Source organism: Bos indicus, chromosome 25 (genome assembly GCF_029378745.1).
Source record: "Bos indicus isolate NIAB-ARS_2022 breed Sahiwal x Tharparkar chromosome 25, NIAB-ARS_B.indTharparkar_mat_pri_1.0, whole genome shotgun sequence".
Taxonomy (NCBI): Eukaryota; Metazoa; Chordata; class Mammalia; order Artiodactyla; family Bovidae; genus Bos; species Bos indicus.
Window position 1 is genome coordinate 2,422,102 of NC_091784.1, and position 21,982 is coordinate 2,444,083.

The window sequence follows — 21,982 nt, forward strand, 5'->3', positions numbered from 1 at the left end:
GTCCGCCGCTCGCCCTGTCCCCCGGCCAATCAGCGCCCGCGTCCACACCTGACCCTGCCCCGCTGAGGACCTGAGGGCGATCCGGGAGGCACCTGCTCCAGCCGCCGCCTCTCTGCGGGGACCGGGCCCGGCAGCCCCGGGGCAGCCACTGGACAGCCGCTGCCTACAGGACGAGCGCCGCGACTTCCGGGCACCCGGTGGAGTCCGCGGTCCGGCGCCCCGAGGTAATTGGTCCTCTCCGGCCAGCCGTCGGCGTCCGTGGCCGGCCGGGCGGGGTCCACGTGACTCCATGCAGCAGGCAGGAGCATGGCCGCCAGCAGGCCGCTGTCCCGCTTCTGGGAGTGGGGGAAGAACATCGTGTGCGTGGGCCGGAACTACGCGGACCACGTCCGGGAGATGCAGAGCGCCGCGCCCAGCGAGCCGGTGCTCTTCCTGAAGCCGTCCACCGCCTACGCCCCCGAGGGCTCGCCGGTGCTCGTGCCCGCCTACACCCGCAACCTGCATCACGAGCTCGAGCTCGCCGTGGTGATGGGCAAGCGCTGCCGCGCCGTCTCGGAGGCCGCGGCCATGGACTACGTGGCCGGCTATGCCCTGTGCCTGGACATGACCGCCAGGGACGTGCAAGACGAGTGCAAGAAGAAGGGGCTGCCCTGGACTCTGGCCAAGAGTTTCACGGCCTCCTGCCCGGTCAGTGCCTTCGTGCCCAAAGAGAAGATCCCTGACCCTCACAACCTGAAGCTCTGGCTCAAGGTCAACGGCGAACTCAGGCAGGAGGGTGAGACATCCTCCATGATTTTTTCCATCCCCTACATCATCAGCTACGTTTCTAAGATCATGACCTTGGAAGAAGGAGATATTATCTTGACCGGGACGCCAAAGGGAGTGGGACCCGTTAAAGAAAATGATGAGATCCAGGCCGGCATACATGGCGTCCTCAGTATGAAGTTTAAGGTGGAGAGGCCAGAATATTGAGTGTATATTATACAAAGCACCCTAACTTCTTAACATACGTTTCAGGGGGAAAGGAAACGAGAGACAAAATCAAGCAACGGTTATTTAACTAAACGTGACAATCCTTTAATAAGAAACCAATTTTTAAAAATGATTGGGTTGCTATGCCTCAACCCAAGGAAGATGGACCCTCGGAGAAAACCTGACCTAGACGAGCTGGGCCAGAAATGGAAATGCAAAACAGTGTCTCCTAGGAAACAGGAAATCAAGATGTTCAAAAGACTTACTTTCTTTTTCTAAAACTGGACTGGATTAGACTTTTCAGTGGGTCACTGAAGGACCACGTGTTCAAGACTTAAAATCTGCAAAGGAAGTGGAAGAACACGTTTCATCAGGGTTTCCCAAAGTTCCTTTATGATCGTGAAAACCATCGGGAGGTATTTGTAAAAATAAAAATGTCCAATTACTGGACCATCCCAGGCGCAATGTGTTATTTAATGGACTCAATCTCTGGCACTCCAAGTGATTCTTATCACGGAAATATGGAGAAACGCTACTCCACATAGTCAGTTAACTTAAAGTTTTATTTAATAAGTGAGCAATTAATGAAGACCTCACTCATTTAGTTAGGGTGTGTATTCTGGCCCATAGAGTCTGAGTTTGGGGGATAATTTTTAAACTGTTGTTTCCTAAATAAATAATGCTATCTTTTGTGTGGTCTAAAAGTGTACTTTTTCCCCCCAGTAGTGGTAATGAGGGACACATCCTCACTAAGGAGCTTCAGACCTTGGTCTTTGGCCTTTGGTTTCCTGAGCGCTGTGCTTTATTAACAGAGTTGACCAGCACCTGTACCTCACACCCCGTGATAAGGAAGCTTCAGGGAAGTAAAATGGCCTGGGAGTGCTGCTTTTACTTTCCCCTGTCCCCTTCTCTGGGTTTTCCAGGTAGCTCAGGGGTAAAGGATCTGCCTGCTAATGCAGGAGACGTGGGTTGGATCCCTCATTGGGGAAGATCCGCTGGAGGAGGGTATGGCAACCCACTCCAGTATTCTTGCCTGGAGAATCCCATGGGCAAAGGAGCCTGGCAGGCTACAGTTCATGGGGTCGCAAAGAGTCAGACACAACTGAGCACTCACACACCCTTCTCTGCAAAATACTAGGTGAGGTGCACAGCTGTCAGGGTGCCTGGTGGAGTCCTTTAGGCTTAGGCAGGGGCTGCTGCTGTTAACCTGAACAGAAGGCACCTGCTAGCTCCTAACGCTTATTGAGCACTTAGTACTACTAGGCACTGTGCCAAGAGTTTTCTGTGTAGTATTTAATCCTCAACAAAGCTGGTACTATTACTACCATCCCTGTTACAGAGACAGGGATTAGCCAGCCTGAAGTGGCAGAGCCATAATGTAACACAGCCATCCCAAGATAGAAACCTGAAGTCTTTTTCCCCCCCGTTTTTTAGCATATAGTGATTCATAATGTTGTGCCAATCTCTGCTATACAGCAAAGTGCTTCAGATTTACTCATATATACATTCCATTATGGTTTACCCCAGGAGATTGGATAAAGTTCCCTGTGCTATACACTGGGACCTTGTTTTTTCATTCTAAGTGTGGAAAACCTAAAGTTGTGACCACACTCCAGGCTGCATCTTTGAAGTAGATACATTAGAAAGTTCAAACATTTAGGTCTTCTGAAAGCCCCAATTTATAATTTATTATGAGGAAGTGTCAGAGTTGGATTTGTTTCTAAAACATCACACTATCTTCTTTCCTCTTCACCTGGAGTTGGACACAATTTAGTGACTGAACAATAACAACAATCTTCCTTTATCTTTTTTGTTTTTGACTGCATCCGAGATACAGTAGCAAAAGCCCAGAAGTCTAACCACTAGGCAACCAGGGAACTCCCTTTTATCTTTTAATAAGAGTTCTTTTTTAAATGCTTAAGCAATAGATATTTTTAATAGAAGATTCAGAAATTATGCATAAGCCAAAAAGCCAGAACACCCTAAATTCCATACACCCAAAGATGGTCCAAGTTAAGCTTTTGGTGTGCATTCTTCCAAATCTGCAGGTGTAACTGTGATCTTTTAAATAAAATTTGTTCATACCATACAGTATGAACTGTCTTCCCATATTGGCACATTTCTGAACTATTTTCAGTGACTGCTTGCTGTGAAGTCAGCCCTCCGTTTCTGGCAGCTGAGATCATCTTTAACTATTTGCTGGTAGTTGTTCCCTTTGGCTAAGGAGGCATCCCAGGGGCTCAGTGGTAAAGAATCAGCCTGCCAAGGCAGAAGACGCGGATTCAGTCTCTGGGTCAGGAAGATACCCTGGAGTAGGAAATGGCAACCCACTTCAGTACCCTTGCCTGGAAAATTCTATGGACAGAGGAGGTTGGTGGGCTACAGTCTGTGGGCTCGCAAAGAGTCAGAAGTGACTGAGCATGCATGAGCACACGGAACCTTAATAAGCAAAAGAAGCCAGAAAGTATTAATAGACTTTGTCCTTTGGCTAGGTTCCCCTAAGTGGAAGAGCTGAATCAAGGGTGTGCTTTTATTGAGAGTTTATTAGTAAAACTATCAGATACAAGGTCCAACTGAATCAAGTCTACCAAAGCTGACAGATCTGAAAGCAAGCTAAAGGTACGGCAGGAGTAGTGTCTGCATGTGGCCCTTGGGTGGACAAGCCAGCACCCAGAGAATGTACGGAGCCCCCAGTATCAGTGTTCACTCCAGTGGTGGCACAAGCTTTGTCACAGATGGTTGCTGTCAGCATCGCAGGTGCAGCACACAAACTCCCTGGCTGCAAGAATCAAAGAGAGACACCAATTCTCACAATTCCTGATGTTGGTAAAATCACAATAGTCCTAATACTCAGAAACTACATTTTCCTCAACTTTTATTTTGAATAAATTTAAACCTACTATGAAATTGAGAGACTAATGCAACAAACTCCATACACCCTGCATTAAATTCAACAATTGCTGACATTTGCTATGTTCATTCTCTCTCCTCCCACCCCTCACCTTGTGTGCCATAGGGTCGCAAAGTGTCCCACACTGAATGACTAACTATTTCACTTTCAATTTTCACTTCTCCCGTAACTTCCCCCAGGGTAATTCTCCAACCTTCATAGAAGTTGAGGGTTAGGTGCCTACCAGAGATCTGGGTGGAGCCCAATACTCCCCTAGATGTTACACAGGTTTCTAATGCTTTGCTACTAGAAACAATGATGCAAGGAATATCCTCCATACACAACAGTTCACACTTGTTTATTTCCTTAGGAAAAGTCTTAGAAGTGAAACTGATTAAATAGTTTGTACTTTACATTTTGATACTTTTTGCCCAATTGCCTAAGGGAAAGGATATAATAATTTGTACTTACCAAGAGTGTTAAAGAAAACCTTTTCGCCCACACCTTAGTCAACACTGGGTATTGTGGCTGTGGTCTTTTTAATTTGTATTTCTTTGATTAATACGGAAACTGGAACTTCCCTGGTGGTCCAGTGGTTGGAAGTCTGCCTGCCAGTGCAGGGGACGCTAGTTTGATCCCTCGTCTGGGAGGTTCCCTCATGCTGAGGAGCAGCTGGGCCCATATGACACAACTACTGAGCCACATGCCTGGAGCCTGAGCGCCACAAGAGAAGCCACCGCAGTGCACTGCAACGAAGAGTAGCCTCCACTTGCCAGAACTAGAGAAAGCCCGCGCGCAGCCAAAGAGACCCAGCACGGCCATAAATAAATAAATATTTTTAAAAATAGTGAAGCTGACATCTTTTCATGTATTTATACACAGTTATCTCTTTAACAACATCTGTTGGGCACATCTTTGGTGTAGATGCTGGTTCAGTATCTGGTTTCAAGGAAGTTTTATATTTCTTTGCAATACAGTTAATTCATATGTTAAAATCTTCTTGCATTCTAAAGGGAGAGAAAAGTAATTGTAATCTAAAATTCAAGCTGTAAAAGCAGAATAGACTTAATACAACAAATATATTGCCACATATGAATGCCAATGAAATTGCTATACCTCGACATTTATATTACTGATACTGATTATATACTAAGTACTTGAGTCTAAGCATTTTACATACACTAACTTATTTAGTCTTCAGTTTAGTTCAGTTGCTCAGTCATGTACGACTCTTTGAGATCCCTTGGACTGCAGCATGCAAGGCTTCCCTGTCCATCACCAACTCCCAGAGCTTGCTCAAACTCATGTCCATCAACCATGACATGATGATGCCATGCAACCATCTCATCCTCTGTTGTCCCCTTCTCTTCCTGCCTTCAATCTTTCCCAGCATCAGGGTCTTTTCCAGTGAGTCAGTTCTTCATACCAGGTGGTCAAATTATCAGACCTTCAGCTTCAATCAGTCCTTCCAATGAATATTCAGGGTTGATTTCCTTTAGGATTGACTGGTTGGATCTCCTTACAGTCCAAGGGACTCTCAAGAGTCTTCTCCAACACCACAGTTCAAAAGCATCAATTCTTCAGTGCTCAGCTTTCTTTATGGTCCAACTCTCACATCCATACACGACTACTGGAAAAACCAAAGCTTTGACTAGACAGACCTTTGTTGGCAAAGTAGTGTCTCTTTTTTAATATGCTGTCTAGGTCATAGCTTTTCTTCCAAGGAGCAAGCATCTTTTAATTTCATGGCTGCAGTCACCATCTACAGTGATTTTGGAGCCCAAGGAAGTAAAGTCTCTCACTGTTTCCATTGTTTCCCCATCTATTTGCCATGAAGTGATGGGACCAGATGCCATGATCTTAGTTTTTTGAATGTTGAGTTTTAAGCCAGCTTTTTCACTCTCCATTTTCACTTTCATGAAGAGGCTCTTTAGTTCTTCACTTTCGCCATAAGGGTGGTGTCATCAGCATATCTGAGGTTATTGATATTTCTCCTGGCAATCTTGATTCCAGCTTGTGCTTCATCCAGCCCATCATTTTGCATGATGTATTCTGCATATAAGTTAAATAAGCAGGGTGACAGTATACAGCTTTGATGTATTCCTTTCCTAATTTGGAACCAGTATGTTGTTCCAAATCCAGTTCTAACTGTTGCTTCTTGACCTGCATACAGATTTCTCAGGAGGCAGGTCAGGTGGTCTGGTATTCCCATCTCTTGAAGAACTTTCCAGTTTGTTGTGATCCACACAATCAAAGACTTTGGCATAGTCAATAAAGCAGAAGTAGATGTTTTCCTGGAACTCTCTTGCTTTTTCGATGATCCAACAGATGTTGGCAATTTTATCTCTGGTTCCTCTGCCTTTTTTAATTCAGCTTGAACATCTGGAAGTTCACCGCTCACATACCGTTGAAGCCTGGCTTAGAGAATTTTGAGCATTACTTTACTAGCATGTGAGATGAGTGCAATTGTGCGTTAGTCTGAACATTCTTTGACATTGCCTTTCTTTGGGGTTGGAATGAACTGACCTTTTCCAGTCCCGTGGCCACTGCTGAGTTTTCCAAATTTGCTGGCATATTGAGTGCAGCACTTTAACAGCATTGTTTATTAGGATTTGAAATAGCTCAGCTGGAATTACATCATCTCCACTAGCTTTATTTATAGTGATGCTTCTCAAGGCCCACTTGTCTTTGGACTCCAGGATGTCTGGCTCTAGGTGACTGATCACACCATTGTGGTTATCAAGGGTCATCAAGCTCTTCTTTGTACAGTTCTTCTGTGTATTCTTGCCACCTCTTCTTAATATCTTCTGCTTCTGTTAGGTCCATACCATTTCTGTCCTTTATTGTGCCCATCTTTGCATGAAATGTTCCCTTGGTATCTCTAATTTTCTTGAAGAGATCTCTAGTCTTTCCCATTCTGTTGTTTTCCTCTATTTCTTTGCATTGATCACCGAGGAAGGCTTTCATATCTCTCCTTGCTATTCTTAGGAACTCTGCATTCAGATGGGTATATCTTTCCTTTTCTCCTTTGCCTTCAGCTTCTGTTCTTTTCTCAGCTATTTGTAAGTCCCCCTCAGATAACCCTTTTGCTTTTTTGCATTTCTTTTTCTTGGGGACGGTCTTGATCACTGTCTCCTATACAATGTCACAATCCCCTGTCCATAGTTCTTCAGGCACTCACTCTATCAGATCTAATCCCTTGAATCTATCTGTCACTTCTATTGTCTAATCATAAGGGATTTGATTTAGGTCATACCTGAATGGTCTAGTGGTTTTCCTACTTTCTTCAACTTAAGTGTGAATTTGGCAATAAGGAGCTCATGATCTGAGCCACAGTCAGCTCCCCCCACCCCCCCCTTTTTTTTGGCTGACTGTATACAGCTTCTCCATCTTTGGCTGCAAAGAATATAATCAATCTGATTTCAGTATTGACCATCTGGTGATGTCCATCTGTAGAGTCATTTCTTGTGTTGTTGGAAGAGGATATTTGCTATGACCAGTGCATTCTCTTGGTAAAACTCTGTTTTAGTCTTAACAGTTGCCAACAGGAGTTGGTATTATTATCCCCATTTACTGGAGGGGAACCACAAACTTGGAGAATCTCAGAGCTAGGGCCCATCCTGGGAGTATCAACTGGGGTTTGAGCCTGCAGCCACAGAGCCTGTCCACTTAGCCACCTCCAAATCTACCTCCTCTAACTTGGCCTTCATGTCCCATCTATAAAATGGGCAAAATAACAGTAACTGCATAAACCAGATAAGATAAAGTGCTTATCACAAAATCCATCACATTCAATAATGTGACATTATTGCAGCAACTTAATAATCTAGAAACTTACTTACCCCAAGGAAATAATTAAGAATGTGGCCAAAGATTTAGCTATGGTCATTATTTGTAATAAATAATGCAAAAAGTGGGAAACATTTTAAGTGTCAAGTGTTATCACATTGATTACATTCACTATTTTATACATGCTCAGTTGTGTCTGACTCTTTGTGACCCTATGGACTATCACCTGCCAGGCTCCTCTGTCTTTGGGATTCTCCAGGCAAGAATACTGGAGTGGGTTGCCATTTCCTCCTCCAGGGGAACTTCCGCACCTAGGGATCGAACTTGTGTCTCCTGCATCTCCTGCATCGACAGGTATATTCTTTACCACTGAGCCACCTGGGAAGCCATTCACTATCCTATGCTCATATAATAAAATAATGGGCAGTCATTGAAACTGTGTAGAATATTTAACAACATGAAAAGTTTATTATAAGTTATTAAGTATAAAAGTATATTATAGTATAACCCGCATTTGTAAATCATATTTTTGGTTTAATTTTATAAATTACATGCTTTAACATAGAAAGATGGATAAAGAGATGATTTTTTAAAAAGTCAGGAAAGACATTTACAGAAATGTGGGATGCCTGTACACAAATGTTCATGGCAGCCATGGTTGGCTAATCATAATAGCCAAAAGGTGCAACAGCCCAACTGTCCACCAAGACATGAATAAATAAACAAAAGGTGGTGAATTTATCCAATTCATACATACTACTCAGCCACAAAAAGGAATGAAATTCTGACTCGTTGTAACATGGATGAACCTTGAAAACATTATCCTCAGAAAAACAAGGTAGCCACAAAAGGACAAGTGCTGCAAGATTCCCTGTGTACCAGGTACCTAGAATAGTTAAGTCCTAGAGACTGAGTATATTACAGATTGCTGGAGACGAGCATAGGGGCAAATGGGAGTTATTGTATCTTAATGAGTACAGAATTTCAATTCATGATGATTAAAATCTTCTGGAATAGAGAGTGGTGATGTTTATACAAAATTGTGAATGTACTTATTGCCACTCAAATCATACTCTTAAAAATGGTTAGAATGATACATTTTATGTAATGTATATTTTACCACAATTTAAAAAAACATGCATAATAAAAGAATGTTTCCTACCAGTTAAAAAAATTTGGGAATGGAGATTATGGGTTTTCTTTTATCTTTCTTTTGGGGGGAGGAGTTATCTATTATTTCCTCTAACTTTTCTACAATAAACATGTAAAACTTTATAATAAAAATATTTGAAAAGCAAAAACAAGGACTTCCCCGGTGGTTAAAAATCTGCTTTGCAATGCAGGGGACATGGGTTGGATGCCTGGTCAGGGAACTAGGATCCCACCTGTCGTGGGGCAGCAAAGCCCACATGCCACAAGTAAGGAACCCGATCCCACATGACACAACTAAGACCCAATGAAGCCAAACAAATATTTTTTAAAAAGACAAAAACAGCTCCAGGTTCCTCAAGAAGAGTAAAAGGTGGATAAATGTATGTACAGCATATTGTAAAACAAAACAAAACCCTCACCAAAGCAGAATTAGGAAAGGAATATTGTGCTTAAATGAACCACTCATAGAAGATTAGGAAAAATCACAGTCATCCAACTGTTTATAGAGCAATATAGAAAATGCAGATAGAAGTCACTAGGATCAGGAAGAGCAGCTTCTGGAGAGCAGCAGAAAAGCAGATTCTGGGCAGACGGGTTGTGGACTTTGCGTTGACAGGGCAGAAAGCTTCTTTCTTTTACTTGTTTAAGTGCCTATATTCAGCTAAAAAAGCCCAGTTTTAGATGTTGACAGTTTGTAGCCTTCATTCCATAAATGTGTAAGTTAAGCCTTGTGAAGCACCTCTGATTCAGTGCAGCTTGACAGCTAGCCCTATAGATTCCTACTTTATCAGAAGAAATAAGTGACTGTGATGTCCCTCTGGTGACAGGCATGGTGTCTCCTTGGTTAAATGCTAGTGGACTGAGAGGTTACCATGGGAGCAGTGAGGAGGTCACACAGAGCCCTCACAGGCCTTGGTTAGGGGCCCTGGGCACTGCGTATGTGCCTACTCTGGGAATGCTGACCCAGGTGTTGGCACTCTGGGGCGTGCTGCTAGAGGTCAGGGCCCTAGCAGGCCTGGCACAGCAGCTCTGGACACACTGTTTGGGCCAAGCATTCTCACCCCACACAGCTCTCTTTCCTGCCTTCCTTCCCTCCCTGTCCACCTTCACAGTCACCCTGATAAACACACTCACCCCCTCCCCACAGGGGAAAGGAAAGAAGCCCTTCATCAAGTACACTTGATATCTGCATACCTATGGCCACGTCCTTAATTACTTCATTTATCACCACAATTTGGGCACACTGGGGGTCAACTCATATCCCTCCCCCATGGTCTCACATGGTAAAAGCCAGAGAAAACCCTACAACAAGATAAGTTTATCTCCCAACACCAGAACACCAGACTTACAAAGGAATTTCGTATACTTACTTTTTCTTTTTATCACTCCTGCAGTAGGTGGTGATCTTTAAATCACCAGATTCAAATTACGTTGGCCAAACCTCCCACACCTTGGATCAACACTGACCGTGGTGACGGGTCTGTGCCTCGAAGTAAGAGACCTGTGACTGGAGATGGTGTGGGCTGAGTAGAGTGCTTTGGGGCTGCTGCAAAGGCAGCTGGAGTGGAGCCATGTCCAGCCAAAGCCAAGAAGTCTCCCACGCCTGCAAGTTCCCAGGACTCAGCACCGCTCATGAAACTTCTGAAGCTGATCTCCTCCCAGTTGATTCAGACCCACGGGTGTCAAGCCTGAGTCAGCAAGCCTTCACAAGCTTTGGCTAGCTCTGATGTGTCATCAGAGAAGGCAACAGATTAGAAAAGCTCTACAGCATGTAAAGCAGCTGCACAGCATTGCCCATGGACGTCTGCTGTCCCCACCTGGCACAGGGAGAATGTGCCATACACGCCCATCGACTCCAGCCAAGTGGTCTGAGACGGGGCCAAGGCATTTGTGGAGGTTCTGATCTTTCTCCAAGAAGACAAGACAGAGGGGAAAGGGGTTTAAGAAAATAAATCATTGTGTTTGTGGGAGAGTAAACTTGTTTATTAATTCATGCAACCATTTTCCAGCTTGGGAAGAGAGAGGGCCAAGCCAATAGAAAAAGGCTTCCAAGAAATGAGCTTAAATAAGAGGGAGATTTTAGGATTCACCTGGAGTCAACTCTAGGGGGCAACAGAAGGACAATTTACAGAAACATTCTCACCACATTTGAACAAGATACAATTATATCTGTAATTTTCAAACTCATTTCCCACTTTCAAGGTGGTTAAAATGCATATTCTTTTCCAGAGTTTAAAACTGTATCTAGTTTTGAACACTTCCTTGTCCAGACAAGTTCCTACTTGCCTCAATAGAATCTGCAAGCTTACACGAAAGCACACTCACTCTCAGTCCACCCCTCGCTCTGTGCGATATAAAAAACTGCAAGAAGAAAAAAGAGAGAGTTTTAAAAATCACCTGGTATATAAAACTGAAAACCAATGACCACAAACAGAGAACAGCAATGAGTTTTGTTTAATATGTGAACAAAAACTTCAATTAAAGTTGTAAGACAATGGAAAGAGTTCCAGTCTCAGGTAGAGTTGGGAGAAAGATTATGGATCTGGTTTCTGACAGTGATTTTCTAAGAATCCAGGTCATTTTTTCATGATGTTTCTCTCAGGTAAGAAAGTTGAGATATCAAATCCAACAAGTAGAAAAAGGACTTAAAGTGTGTTCAGACCACCAGCTATGACAGACATGAACACGCAGCAATGACATGGTCTGTTAGAGCAGATCCGATATCATGACACAGTTTATGAATAATGATGTCACACTTATGACAATTAGATTTTTAAATTCCACGTTCTCATTTATAACAATTGAAATTGTATGAGTCTCATAATCTTGATTACATTTTGTGACACTATATGTTTTAAAACATTAAAATGAGTAACAGTTTGAAATCCCTCCAAATGAATAATTTTAAGTAGCCATTATTTTTTATTGAAATATGATAAATACACAAAATGTCCTATATGGAAATCCTTTGTTTTTATCTTATTTGCAGAGAAATATAAGTTCTTATTTTTTTAATTACATATTCTAACTTTTATAACAATTTAAATTATATTTGTCTCATAATCCTTATTACATTTTGTGATATAATCACTATCTGCTTTAAATCTTTGTTAAATATGACAATATCTTTTTTTAGAGACATTTATTTATTTATTTGGCTGACTCACATCTTAGTTGCAACATGTGGAATCTTTAGTTACAGCATTCAAACTGTGGCATGTAGGATCCAGTTCCTAGACCAGGGATTGAACCCAGGACCCCTGCTTCGGGAGCACAGAGACCTAGCCACTGGACGACCAGGGAAGTCCCTGACAAGTATCTTTCTAACATATTCCTTGGAAAGGTACAAACTGAGAGCAGTTGTTATATTTGAATCCAGTTTGGAAAATATAAGCAGAGTGTCATGAATTTAAATTTATGAAACTCACAGCAACTGGTACCTGTTGTTTGGAAGGAAACCATACAACCGGGCAGGGATTAGCATATTCGACTTGGGAATAGAGTACAGTATTTGGGACGATCCATGCTCGTGGTGGAAGAGATAGGGTATTCTCAAACCAAGGTCCTAGAAATACTGGTAAGGCCATTGGTGACTCTGGGTGTGCAATCTGTTCAGATATGCTTGAGGCTGCAAGGGCAGGAGCCACTGGGAAATGGGAAAGCCTGCTTCAGAGCTGAGGTGGAGCAGACCCAGTGTTCTCTTTCAGGTTCTCCCTGATCAAAGCTATCTTCATAATAATGTGAAATTGCTGTCTGCCTTTCTTACTCGCATTCTTTCACCAGAGTGCACTGTAGTTTCAAGAGGCTACCAGACATGAGATGATAGCAGTTCTGACTGCTAAAAGACTGTGTGCTCGTGAATACATTTAAAGTTTTCCTCAATGTTAAGTTCTAGTACAATAAATATTGATAGGTATAACTCATTTAAGAGCTTGAAAATGTTTTAGAGTGTGAAGAGAAAACATCTGGAATAATATAAACGGTAGCCCTATCTCACCAGTGACTTCGGGCAAGAAGCAACATTTCTTGTCCTATTTTCCTCATTTGCAAAATAAAGGGAGTTTATCCCACTGCCTTTTTTACATCTTTAACACTAAGATCCTGTGCCCTTCCAACACTGAAGTGTTGCTATTGCTACGGGAATCTGCTCTGGTCAGACTTGTAGGATCACAGCAGATTAGGGGCTTAGAGAATTAACCTCCCCAAGGTCACATGGGCTGAAGAATGGTGGAACTGGAATTCAAATGGAGTCTCTATCACCCCAGCACATAAGCATGTAACTATGCTGTTGAATACGACTCACTGAAGTGAGGATCACTGCCCATGGGGGCAGGGACACCCAGCTCTGACTCTAAAGCCCAGTGTCTAGCCTTGATGTTAACATTAATGGATATTTTCTTTGCTGGTCTTTTTTTTTTGTGTCATCTGTAATTCTTGTGTGTGCGTGTCCACTTAGTCACTTCAGTTGTGTCCAACTCTTTGTGACCCCATGGACTGTAACCTGCCAGGCTCCTCTGTCCATGGGATTCTCCAGGCAAGAATACTAGAGTGGGTTGCCATGCCCTCCTCCAAGGGATCTTCCCAACCCAGGGATAGCACTTGCATCTCCTTTGTCTCCTGAATTGCAGGCAGATTCTTTACTCCTGAGTCACCAGGGAAGCCTTGTAATTCTTTATGCTATATGAAAAAACCTGATTATTTTCACTGTTTCTATGGTAGCCAAACCCTTCTGCACATTTGGGAATTGAACATTATTAAAAATAACCCTAAATTCCCTAATTTACTAGGTCATACTCCGGGATTTTCATATTAATTGAATATATAGAATAGTATTATTTATATTATACTATATTATTTACATAGAATTATTATAAAGTGCACTAACTTTTAAATAAATTTTGCTTCTTTCCAAAAGAAATTGCCACTTTAATGCTGTTTTCTGTTCATCCGTCATTGCAAGAAACTCATCTACCTGGATTAAAAAAATTAAACATTTCCAAAGAATATATAGATAACTCATTTTGACAATAATGTAAAACTTAAATTTGCTCTAGAGATGAAATTTTATCCATAGTAATTACAGCTCAACTCTCTTGATGGAGGAGATGAGGCCAGACAGGCTCTAAACTGAATCTCTGAAGCCAGCCAGAGGCCAGCACAGAAAGCCGCTCTTGACAAAGTGGACACCACTGAAGCTCAATGGTAAAATTTCAGAGCCGGTTCTAACAATGAAAGTATCAAACGAAACACCAAGCGTTTAAGTTAATCTCTGCTGCTGTGCTCCAGGGCAGACTGATTTTATGCACCTGAGTAGGTGAAATACCACCAAGCCCTCCTCACAGAGGACCCTGCTCAGTGTCTCCAAGGTTTCATTTTTGCCCACTGTTATCTGACTATATAAAATGTCATGTATATTCTCCACTGTTACCAAGGACCTCTCCTGTTATTCCTAACAGTTAATGTTAGCTAGGATATTAATATACAGCATGTAATTCTTTATTCATTAAAACAATGTGTGTTTAAGTCAAGATTGATTTTTCCCAGACCTCTTTATTAAGGAACTAATTTCTATCAAATGTTCACCAAAATAACTTACATGTTTTGGGAAGAGAATTCAATTTGGAAGTATTTCTAAGTATTATTATTTACCGTGCATCCCAAAGTCTCCTCAGCCACACTTCCTGTGAGACTACAGGAATGAAGGGTACCTGTGTGATCAGTAAGGTCGATTAGCATATCAAAGCTGAGAAAAACCGATTTAAATCCCGAAGAATCTTTGTTGCAAGTTGTACAAGTGCTGGATGCTTCATTTACAATGTAACCACAGACAGAACTGAAAAGAAACAAAGACAATGATAAAATGTGAAGGCCCTAAGGGACAGCTCTGATCTTTAGCAGAACTATTACTTAGACTTTTAGTCTAAGTTAGCACATGAGTTAGTAATTACAGAGTGCTCAGCCCTGAGTAGGACACAAAATAGACCCAGGAAATAACAGGGCACAATGCAAAAGGATAACAAACACGCTCTCTATGTGGTCAATCACTTGCAGTATTCCTGCTTCTGAAACCGCGATCAGCCAGTCCTTTCAAGGTTCTGCCTCCTACCTTCCCCAAAGCTGGGGTTCTTGCCCAGGGTCACCTCCCCACTGGGGCCTCCCTCTCCTGCACCCCAGCCCCATCACCTCCCTTCTCTGAGCAGACGTATAATTTACACTTTAGCACGGACTTACACCCTGTCACATCCTATTTGGTGTTACTGCAGATAGGTCTGCTTATCTCCTGGCTCAGAGTTTGAGGGCAGGAATCATGTCTTGCACCTGGAAAGCTTAGGTTCTGTGAATGCTCACTTGTCTTGTACTAGGTCCTCTGCACATTCACAGAATCACCCAGGGCTGGAGAGGCTCACACCCTAAATGCTGCCAGTACTGCTAGTGACACACTCCTCTCTTTAAGGGATGTGCTGTGCTGTGCTTAGTCACTCAGCTGTGTCCCCATGAACTGTAGCCCACCAGGCTCCTCTCTCCATAGGGATTCTGCAGGCAAGAATACTGGAGTGGGTTGCCGTTCCCTTTTCCAGGGGATCTTCCCAACCCAGAGATTGAATCAGGTCTTCCACATTGCAGGTGGATTCCATACTGTCTGAGCCAGGGAAATTACATGCTATTCTATATTTCTGAAGCAGGCATTACTTTAGCCAATTTGAATAGGAAGATTAATTCAAAGTCTCAAGGAGAGGGAATGATCTAAAGACACTGCTTTCTTATAAGCCACAGATCATTTTAAAATTAAATATTAGACACTTTTCCTCAGATACCAATATTAAAGATGAAGGGGAAAAAAGGGAGGTGATAACTTACAAAAACTTTTTAAAGAGTATTTTTCAAAAAATAAGCACCTGCCTTATACAACAGCCTTTACATTAGGTTTTTCAACATTAATACCAAATCACACAATGTTTTAGAAATCCATAAGTCAATTTCTTGACTGTTGATACACAAACTTACACATGCAATAAAACTACATGGAATTTCTCACACACACACACACACACACTCGATACATGTTAATCTGGGGAAACTGAATAAGATCAGTGAACTTAATTAAGATCATTATTGTCTGTGATGTGGTGATTTGCAAAATGTTACCATTCCTGGAGGAGGCTTCCCTGGTGGCTCAGCTGGTAAAGAATCCGCCTGCAATGGGGGAGACCTGGGTTCGACCCCTGGGTTGGGAAGATCCCCTGGAGAAGGGCACCCACTCCAGTATTCTGGCCTGGAGAATACCATGGACTGTATAGTCCATGGAGTCACAAAGAGCTGGACACAAGTGAGTGACTTTCACTTTCATCCTTGACCACTGGGGGAAACTGGACAAAGTATACAGTTTATTATTTCTTACAGTGCCATAGGAATCTAGAAATATGTCAATAAAAATTTCAATCACAAATCTACAGGGAGAGTTTCACAATAATATTTTAGAGTTTTCTTACCAAGCATTTTTTTTTTTTTACCAAGCATTTTTTAGCTAAGGTAATTAAATCTACTTGAGGTTACTTTTCTATGTAAGTAGATACTAACTGACTTAGGAGAGGTTGGAAATCACATTCATCATTCATTTCATTTCATTATCATGAAACAAGTTACTAAAATACTATTATTTTTATTGCTATAGGATGTCACCAAAACAATTTTCAAATTCATTACAAAACAATAGTTTGTCATCCCAGTTAAAAGGTTTTGGCAGTGTCATCTATTTTTGGATTGCTAAAACACATTGAAATACATTTTACTTTAAAAGAGTATTAGAATCTTTGGGTCTAAACAGTTTGTTAAGGAAACTTTAGTATGTGTTATTTATTTATACATTTCTTTTAAATACATAACCACTACTATGTCAAAGAATAGCTTTAACTTTCATATAGTTTAAAATGTATTACCAATCATTGTTTTTTATTTCTTATAAGAATGAATTTCTAAAAGTAATTTGGTTGCTTACCATCTATTTCGAACTACTTTTGTAGTTTCGTCATCAATGTTCAGTGTAGAAATGTAAGCGTAAAGAATTCCGTAGAAAGGTTCAGCTTTTCCTTCATTCTTCAAAGCTTTTACCTTTAATTGTTCAACTGTATAAACATCAACTATTGTATTTACTAAAAAAAAGAAAAAGTCATTACAGTTCTAAGTATATTCTAAGAATTCTAAAGGATTATATCCAAATAGAAAACCTACAGAGCTCAAATGAAAATATGTAGTAGTTTAAGTTCTGTAATAGAAAAGATTTACTATATATGATACATTAAAACTTATTATATAAATGGACATGAAAGTTAAAAAATAAGCAAAATAGAAAAATAATGAGAAATTTGTCTTTATTAAAATGAATAATTTCTAATCATCAGAAGAGTCCATTAAAAGAATGAAAAGGTAAGCCATAGAGTGGCAGATGCTAGCAATTTATAAGAAGATAAAGGATTCATAACCAAAATATCTTAATTGGAATCTTAAAAATCAATTTAAAAAAAGTCAATTCAATTTTCTAAATGCGGAAGAGATTGTATGTATGTATGTATGTATGTATTTTTGGCCCCACTATGCAGCTTGTCAGATCTTAGTTCCTTGACCAGGGACTGAACCTGGGCCACAACAGTGAAAGCACCGAGTTCCTAACCACTGGGCTGCCAGGGAAAAAGTCCCTGGAAGAGAGTTTAAAAAGCACTTCACAAAAAGAATATAAAGAGAGACAATAAACATACTGGCCTTATTAATCATTAAGTAAATGCAAATTTAACAACAGTAGGATTCCACTAAATATTCACCATTTAAAAGACTAATCGTACAAACATTGGTGAGGCTGTAGAGCAGCTCAAACTCCTGAACACTACTGGGAGAAGTATAAATCGGTGCAGACATTTTGGAAAACCATTTAGCAGAATCACTTAAAGGTGGACATGCATGACAAAGCAATATTCCTACTGCTGCTGCTGCTGCTGCTGCTGCTAAGTCGCTTCAGTCGTGTCTGACTCTGTGCAGCCCCATAGATGGCAACCCATCAGGCTCCCCCATCCCTGGGACTCTCCAGGCAAGAACACTGGAGTGGGTTGCCATTTCCTTCTCCAATGCATGAAAGTGAAAAGTGAAAGGGAAGTCGCTCAGTCGTGTCTGACTCTTAGCGACCCCATGGACTGTAGCCCACCAGGCTCCTCCGTCCATGGGATTTTCCAGGCAAGAGTACTGGAATGGGGTGCCATTGCCTTCTCCAATATTCCTACTAGGAACATGTATATCCAACAACAACAACAGAAAAAACAGACAGAGGTTCACCTAAAGTCACACTTAAAGAGAAAGTAAAAATTTTGTAGAAGGAAACAATAAGATAGAGAAATAAATTGTGATATATTCATATAATGGAATTGCATACATCAACGAAAAACAACACTACACACAGCAGTGTGGATGGCACTCACAGACCTAATGTTGAACAAAGGACATCAGACACAAGAGTGAGGTCCTATGATACAACTTCACTGTTAAAATTCCAAAACAGGCTAAATTTATCTGTGGTTTCTATGGTGCAATAAGTCAGAATCACATTTGGGCGGGCATGAGGGGTCTTATGGGCACTGGCAATTAACAGGTGCGTACTCTGTGCGATGGTGCATGGTACTGTCCTCTCATTCTTGTCTACTGTTCATATTCTTTGTGATAAGTACATGCATGCTAAGTCACTTCAGTCGTGCCTGACTCTGTGAGACCCTACGGACTATAGCTTGCCAGGCTGCTCTGTCCATGGGGTTCTCCAGGCAAGAATACCGGAGTGAGCTGCCACACCCTCCTCCAGGGGATCTACCCAGCCCAGGGTCTGAACCTGCTTCTCTTGCATCTCCTGCATTGACAGGCAGGTTCTTTACACTTAGCGCTACCTGGGAAGCCCATATATGTTATACTTCAACTTAAAAGTTATTCTAAGAAAATTTACAAAACTAAGAACTATTAATCTATTAGTCATTTGTTATTTTTCTTAATCTTAGAGGAATCTTACAGGTCCAAACATTACTTAAGTAAGAAAGCTTTTAACAGGAGTTGCCAGTTCTCCAGCGCTTTACTACTTTCTTTTCTTTTGTTGCTGTTAAGCACATGAAATTTTGTTGCTGTTGTTCAGTCACTAAGTCATGTCTGACTCTTTGTGACCCCGTGCACTACAATACACCAGGCTCCTCTGTCCTTCACTAACTCCTAGAGTTTGCTCAAATTCATGTCCATTGAGTCGGTGATGCTATCTAACCATCTCATCCTCTGCTGCCCCCTTCTCCTCTTGCCTTCAATCTTTCCCAGTATCAGGGTCTTTTCCAATGAGTCAGCTCTTCACATGAGCACAGACGGCCAAATTATTGGAGCTTCAGCATCAGTCCTTCCAATGAATACTCATGGTTGATTTCCTTTAGGATTTAGTTATGCAAGCCCCTTCCCCATGACAAGGTTGTGATTCATGAAAGGGACGTGAAATTTAATTTTCTTCAATAAAGGGTCCAGTTATGTGTATCTATTTATCTTACTTTTATGTCTTTATCCTGCTGTCAGTTCATATGCACTGGAAAATGGATTGGAAGATTTTCCCAAAAATAACTCTTTATTTCTGGGTTTTTGCTGTATTCTGTGTTGTGTTTACTTTTTAAATATTGAACATTATTTTAACTAAAAATAACAAAAGCTTTAAAGAAAGTATTGTGATAGTTTTATTCTGAAATATCTAATCAGTTTCAACCTATAAGTTTTTTATGGGAATAATGAGCATTTTAAAAGATATTGCAACTCATTTTTGCCTCTGAGCAAATTTAATGATAGAAGTTTCCACAGTGGAAAAAAAAAAGTTTCCACAGTGAAATAAAAGAAAGGGAAACTTAAGTACCACTTTTGTGGTTACTTTGATATGAGTCATTGATCACAAAAATATTCTCCACTCAAATCTGATGGCTCTGAGTAGAAGACAAGAGTAGACACTGTTGTTCTTGTCCCCGTTTTCAGGTTCAGAGACAGGCAGGGACTGAGACACAGTGTGGCAAATCCATCTCAAGGCCCAGTGAACACTTTTGGGCTTCCTGGAAGTCTCCGGAAATGGCATTTGTATGACTGGACATTTAAAAATGCTTCCAAAGTAACAATAGTAGCTTTATTTTAATTCTAATAAATAATACAACTTTAAGCTTATCCCTTCTTGTAGGCAAAAAGATAATTATAAACCAGTAGTTTTGTTTTGTTTTTTTCTATTAGTGATTGCTATTGAAAGGAAATGTGTTGGGAATTCCCTGGTTGTCCAGTGGTTAGGACTTGGCGATTTCATTGCCAAGGGCCAGGGCTCAATCCCTGATTGGGGAACCCCCACAAGCTGCACTGCACAGGAGAAAACAGAGCGAGAGGATGAAGAAAGGAAGTGTTAAACACCCTCCAGCAATGCATAACAAAGTTCTTCTTTCACAAGTTAAGGTGATTGCAGAATACTTTTTCCTCGATTAACTGAATTGTTACTCTCCTGAGATGAATTGGGTGTCCTCGATTATGAGAAAGAATTTCACCCCTTAGGATGAAGTTACAGGGGGATCTAAGCCCTCCCTCTGCTTTTCCCCATTCTAAGCATAAGCTACAGATGGCAGCAAACAGCATCCTTTTTAAAGTCAAGCCTCAATCTGGGGTCTGTGAATACATGACATTTTGCACAAAATTCTATATGTGGCTACAGCTGCTTTTTTAGGGAGAGGGTCATTAACTCTCATCAGATTGGCAAGAGGTTACATAAATCTCCAAAAGTTTTAAACTACCTTTTTAAAGTAGAAGTATAGCAGTTACCAATCCCTAGGTCAGAAAGATCCCCTGAAGGAGGAAATGACAACCCACTCCAGTATTCTTGCCTGGAAAATTCCATGGACAGGGGAGACTGGCGGACTACAGTCCATGGGGTCATAAAGAGTTGGACATGACTAAGTGACTGAGCATGCACACACATAGCAGTTACATAATGAGAATACAGTGTCTTTTACTAAGTCACTTTATAAACCCAAATTCTGGCCTTTAAAAAATTCAAATAATATTTAAAAGTTACTTACAATTCATGGATTCTTTCAAATAATTGTCAATTTCATCATCCAGAGGATTCATTACTTTATTTTCTCTTATAAAATTCAGAAGGATGTTAGCTTCTGGTGTATCTTAAATTGGAAATGCATAATAAGTAAACTGCAAACTGATCACTTTTTAAATAACTGTGAATGATCCAAAACTATTTTTAATGGTAAAAAGTGAAGACATATAAGAATAACACAAATAGAATATTACAAAGCCATTAACAATGTGATGGGGTTCTCTATTAACACAGAGAGATGTACAGCATATATCATGAGTTTAAAGAGCAGTTTACAAAACATTTCATACCTTTCCTTTGATTTTAAAAAGACATAAGCAAAATTATCTGGAAGAATATATAATCATCAAAGAATGATATAATCATCAAATAAATCATCAAAGAAATGATGATTTCTTATAAGATGAAGAATTTATAGTTCATCATTGTTTTCTTTTTTATGCTTTTATATATTTTCTGAATTTTGTATGTATTTCTTCTCTCATCAGAAAAAAATTGTTAAGGTTATTTGAAGAGCTTATTCTTCAAATGGGACACGAATGTTCTCCGGGATAGTCAGAAAATGTGCCAGAAGGCATGAATCTGATTTTGAAAAGGCGCTGTCTGACTCTGACACCCTTCAACCCCAAGCCCCAACCTCCAACATCTGCTTGTCTTCCAGCCTTCCCCCAACATTCTGCAAGCCATCCTGCCGATGTCAGACCCCCTGACACCCCTGGACAGAGTCAGGGTTTCTTCCTCCTCACCCTGTTGTACCACAAGTCTTATCACTGTTGCTTCTTCCCCAGAACTAGACCAGAATCCCAGACAGGGGGTTTGTCTTTTCATTTCTGTACTTCCAGTGTCTGATATAATGACTATCCTTCCATCCATCTCAGCATCCATCCTCTCAGGTACTTCCTTGTTCCAGAAAGTGTTTAAGTTACCTCACTACTTGGTAAATAAAAGGAATTCACTAAATATTTGTAAATTAATGAGAATCTTGGGGCATAAACCGGTAGGAAGGGTGGGGTGTGGCACTGCTGTCAAGATCTCTAGAGACAACA

At 41.0% G+C, this 21,982-nt stretch overlaps 2 protein-coding genes across 3 annotated transcripts in view; one reads left to right on the top strand and one right to left on the bottom strand.

Moving 5' to 3' along the window:
- Positions 1-45: 45 nt before the first annotated feature.
- Positions 46-1,662, top strand: FAHD1 (fumarylacetoacetate hydrolase domain containing 1). Its single transcript, XM_019988166.2, has one exon. The coding sequence runs from the start codon at positions 307-309 to the stop codon at positions 970-972; it is 666 nt and encodes a 221-aa protein (XP_019843725.2). The 5' UTR covers positions 46-306; the 3' UTR covers positions 973-1,662.
- Positions 1,663-2,945: 1,283 nt separating this feature from the next.
- The window catches only part of MEIOB (meiosis specific with OB-fold), a 43,668-nt gene continuing 24,631 nt past the window's right edge, over positions 2,946-21,982 (bottom strand). The window contains exons 10-15 of one of the 2 annotated variants that reach the window (XM_019988361.2): positions 20,902-21,003; positions 16,800-16,953; positions 14,453-14,636; positions 13,689-13,775; positions 10,174-11,164; positions 2,946-3,751 (exon numbers count right to left, since the gene is read on the bottom strand). In XM_019988361.2, the coding sequence (XP_019843920.2) occupies positions 11,048-11,164; positions 13,689-13,775; positions 14,453-14,636; positions 16,800-16,953; positions 20,902-21,003 (644 nt within the window). In that variant the 3' untranslated portion in view covers positions 2,946-3,751; positions 10,174-11,047. The remainder of the gene's footprint in view (positions 3,752-10,173; positions 11,165-13,688; positions 13,776-14,452; positions 14,637-16,799; positions 16,954-20,901; positions 21,004-21,982) is intronic. The other variant, XM_019988362.2, reaches the window with a different exon arrangement.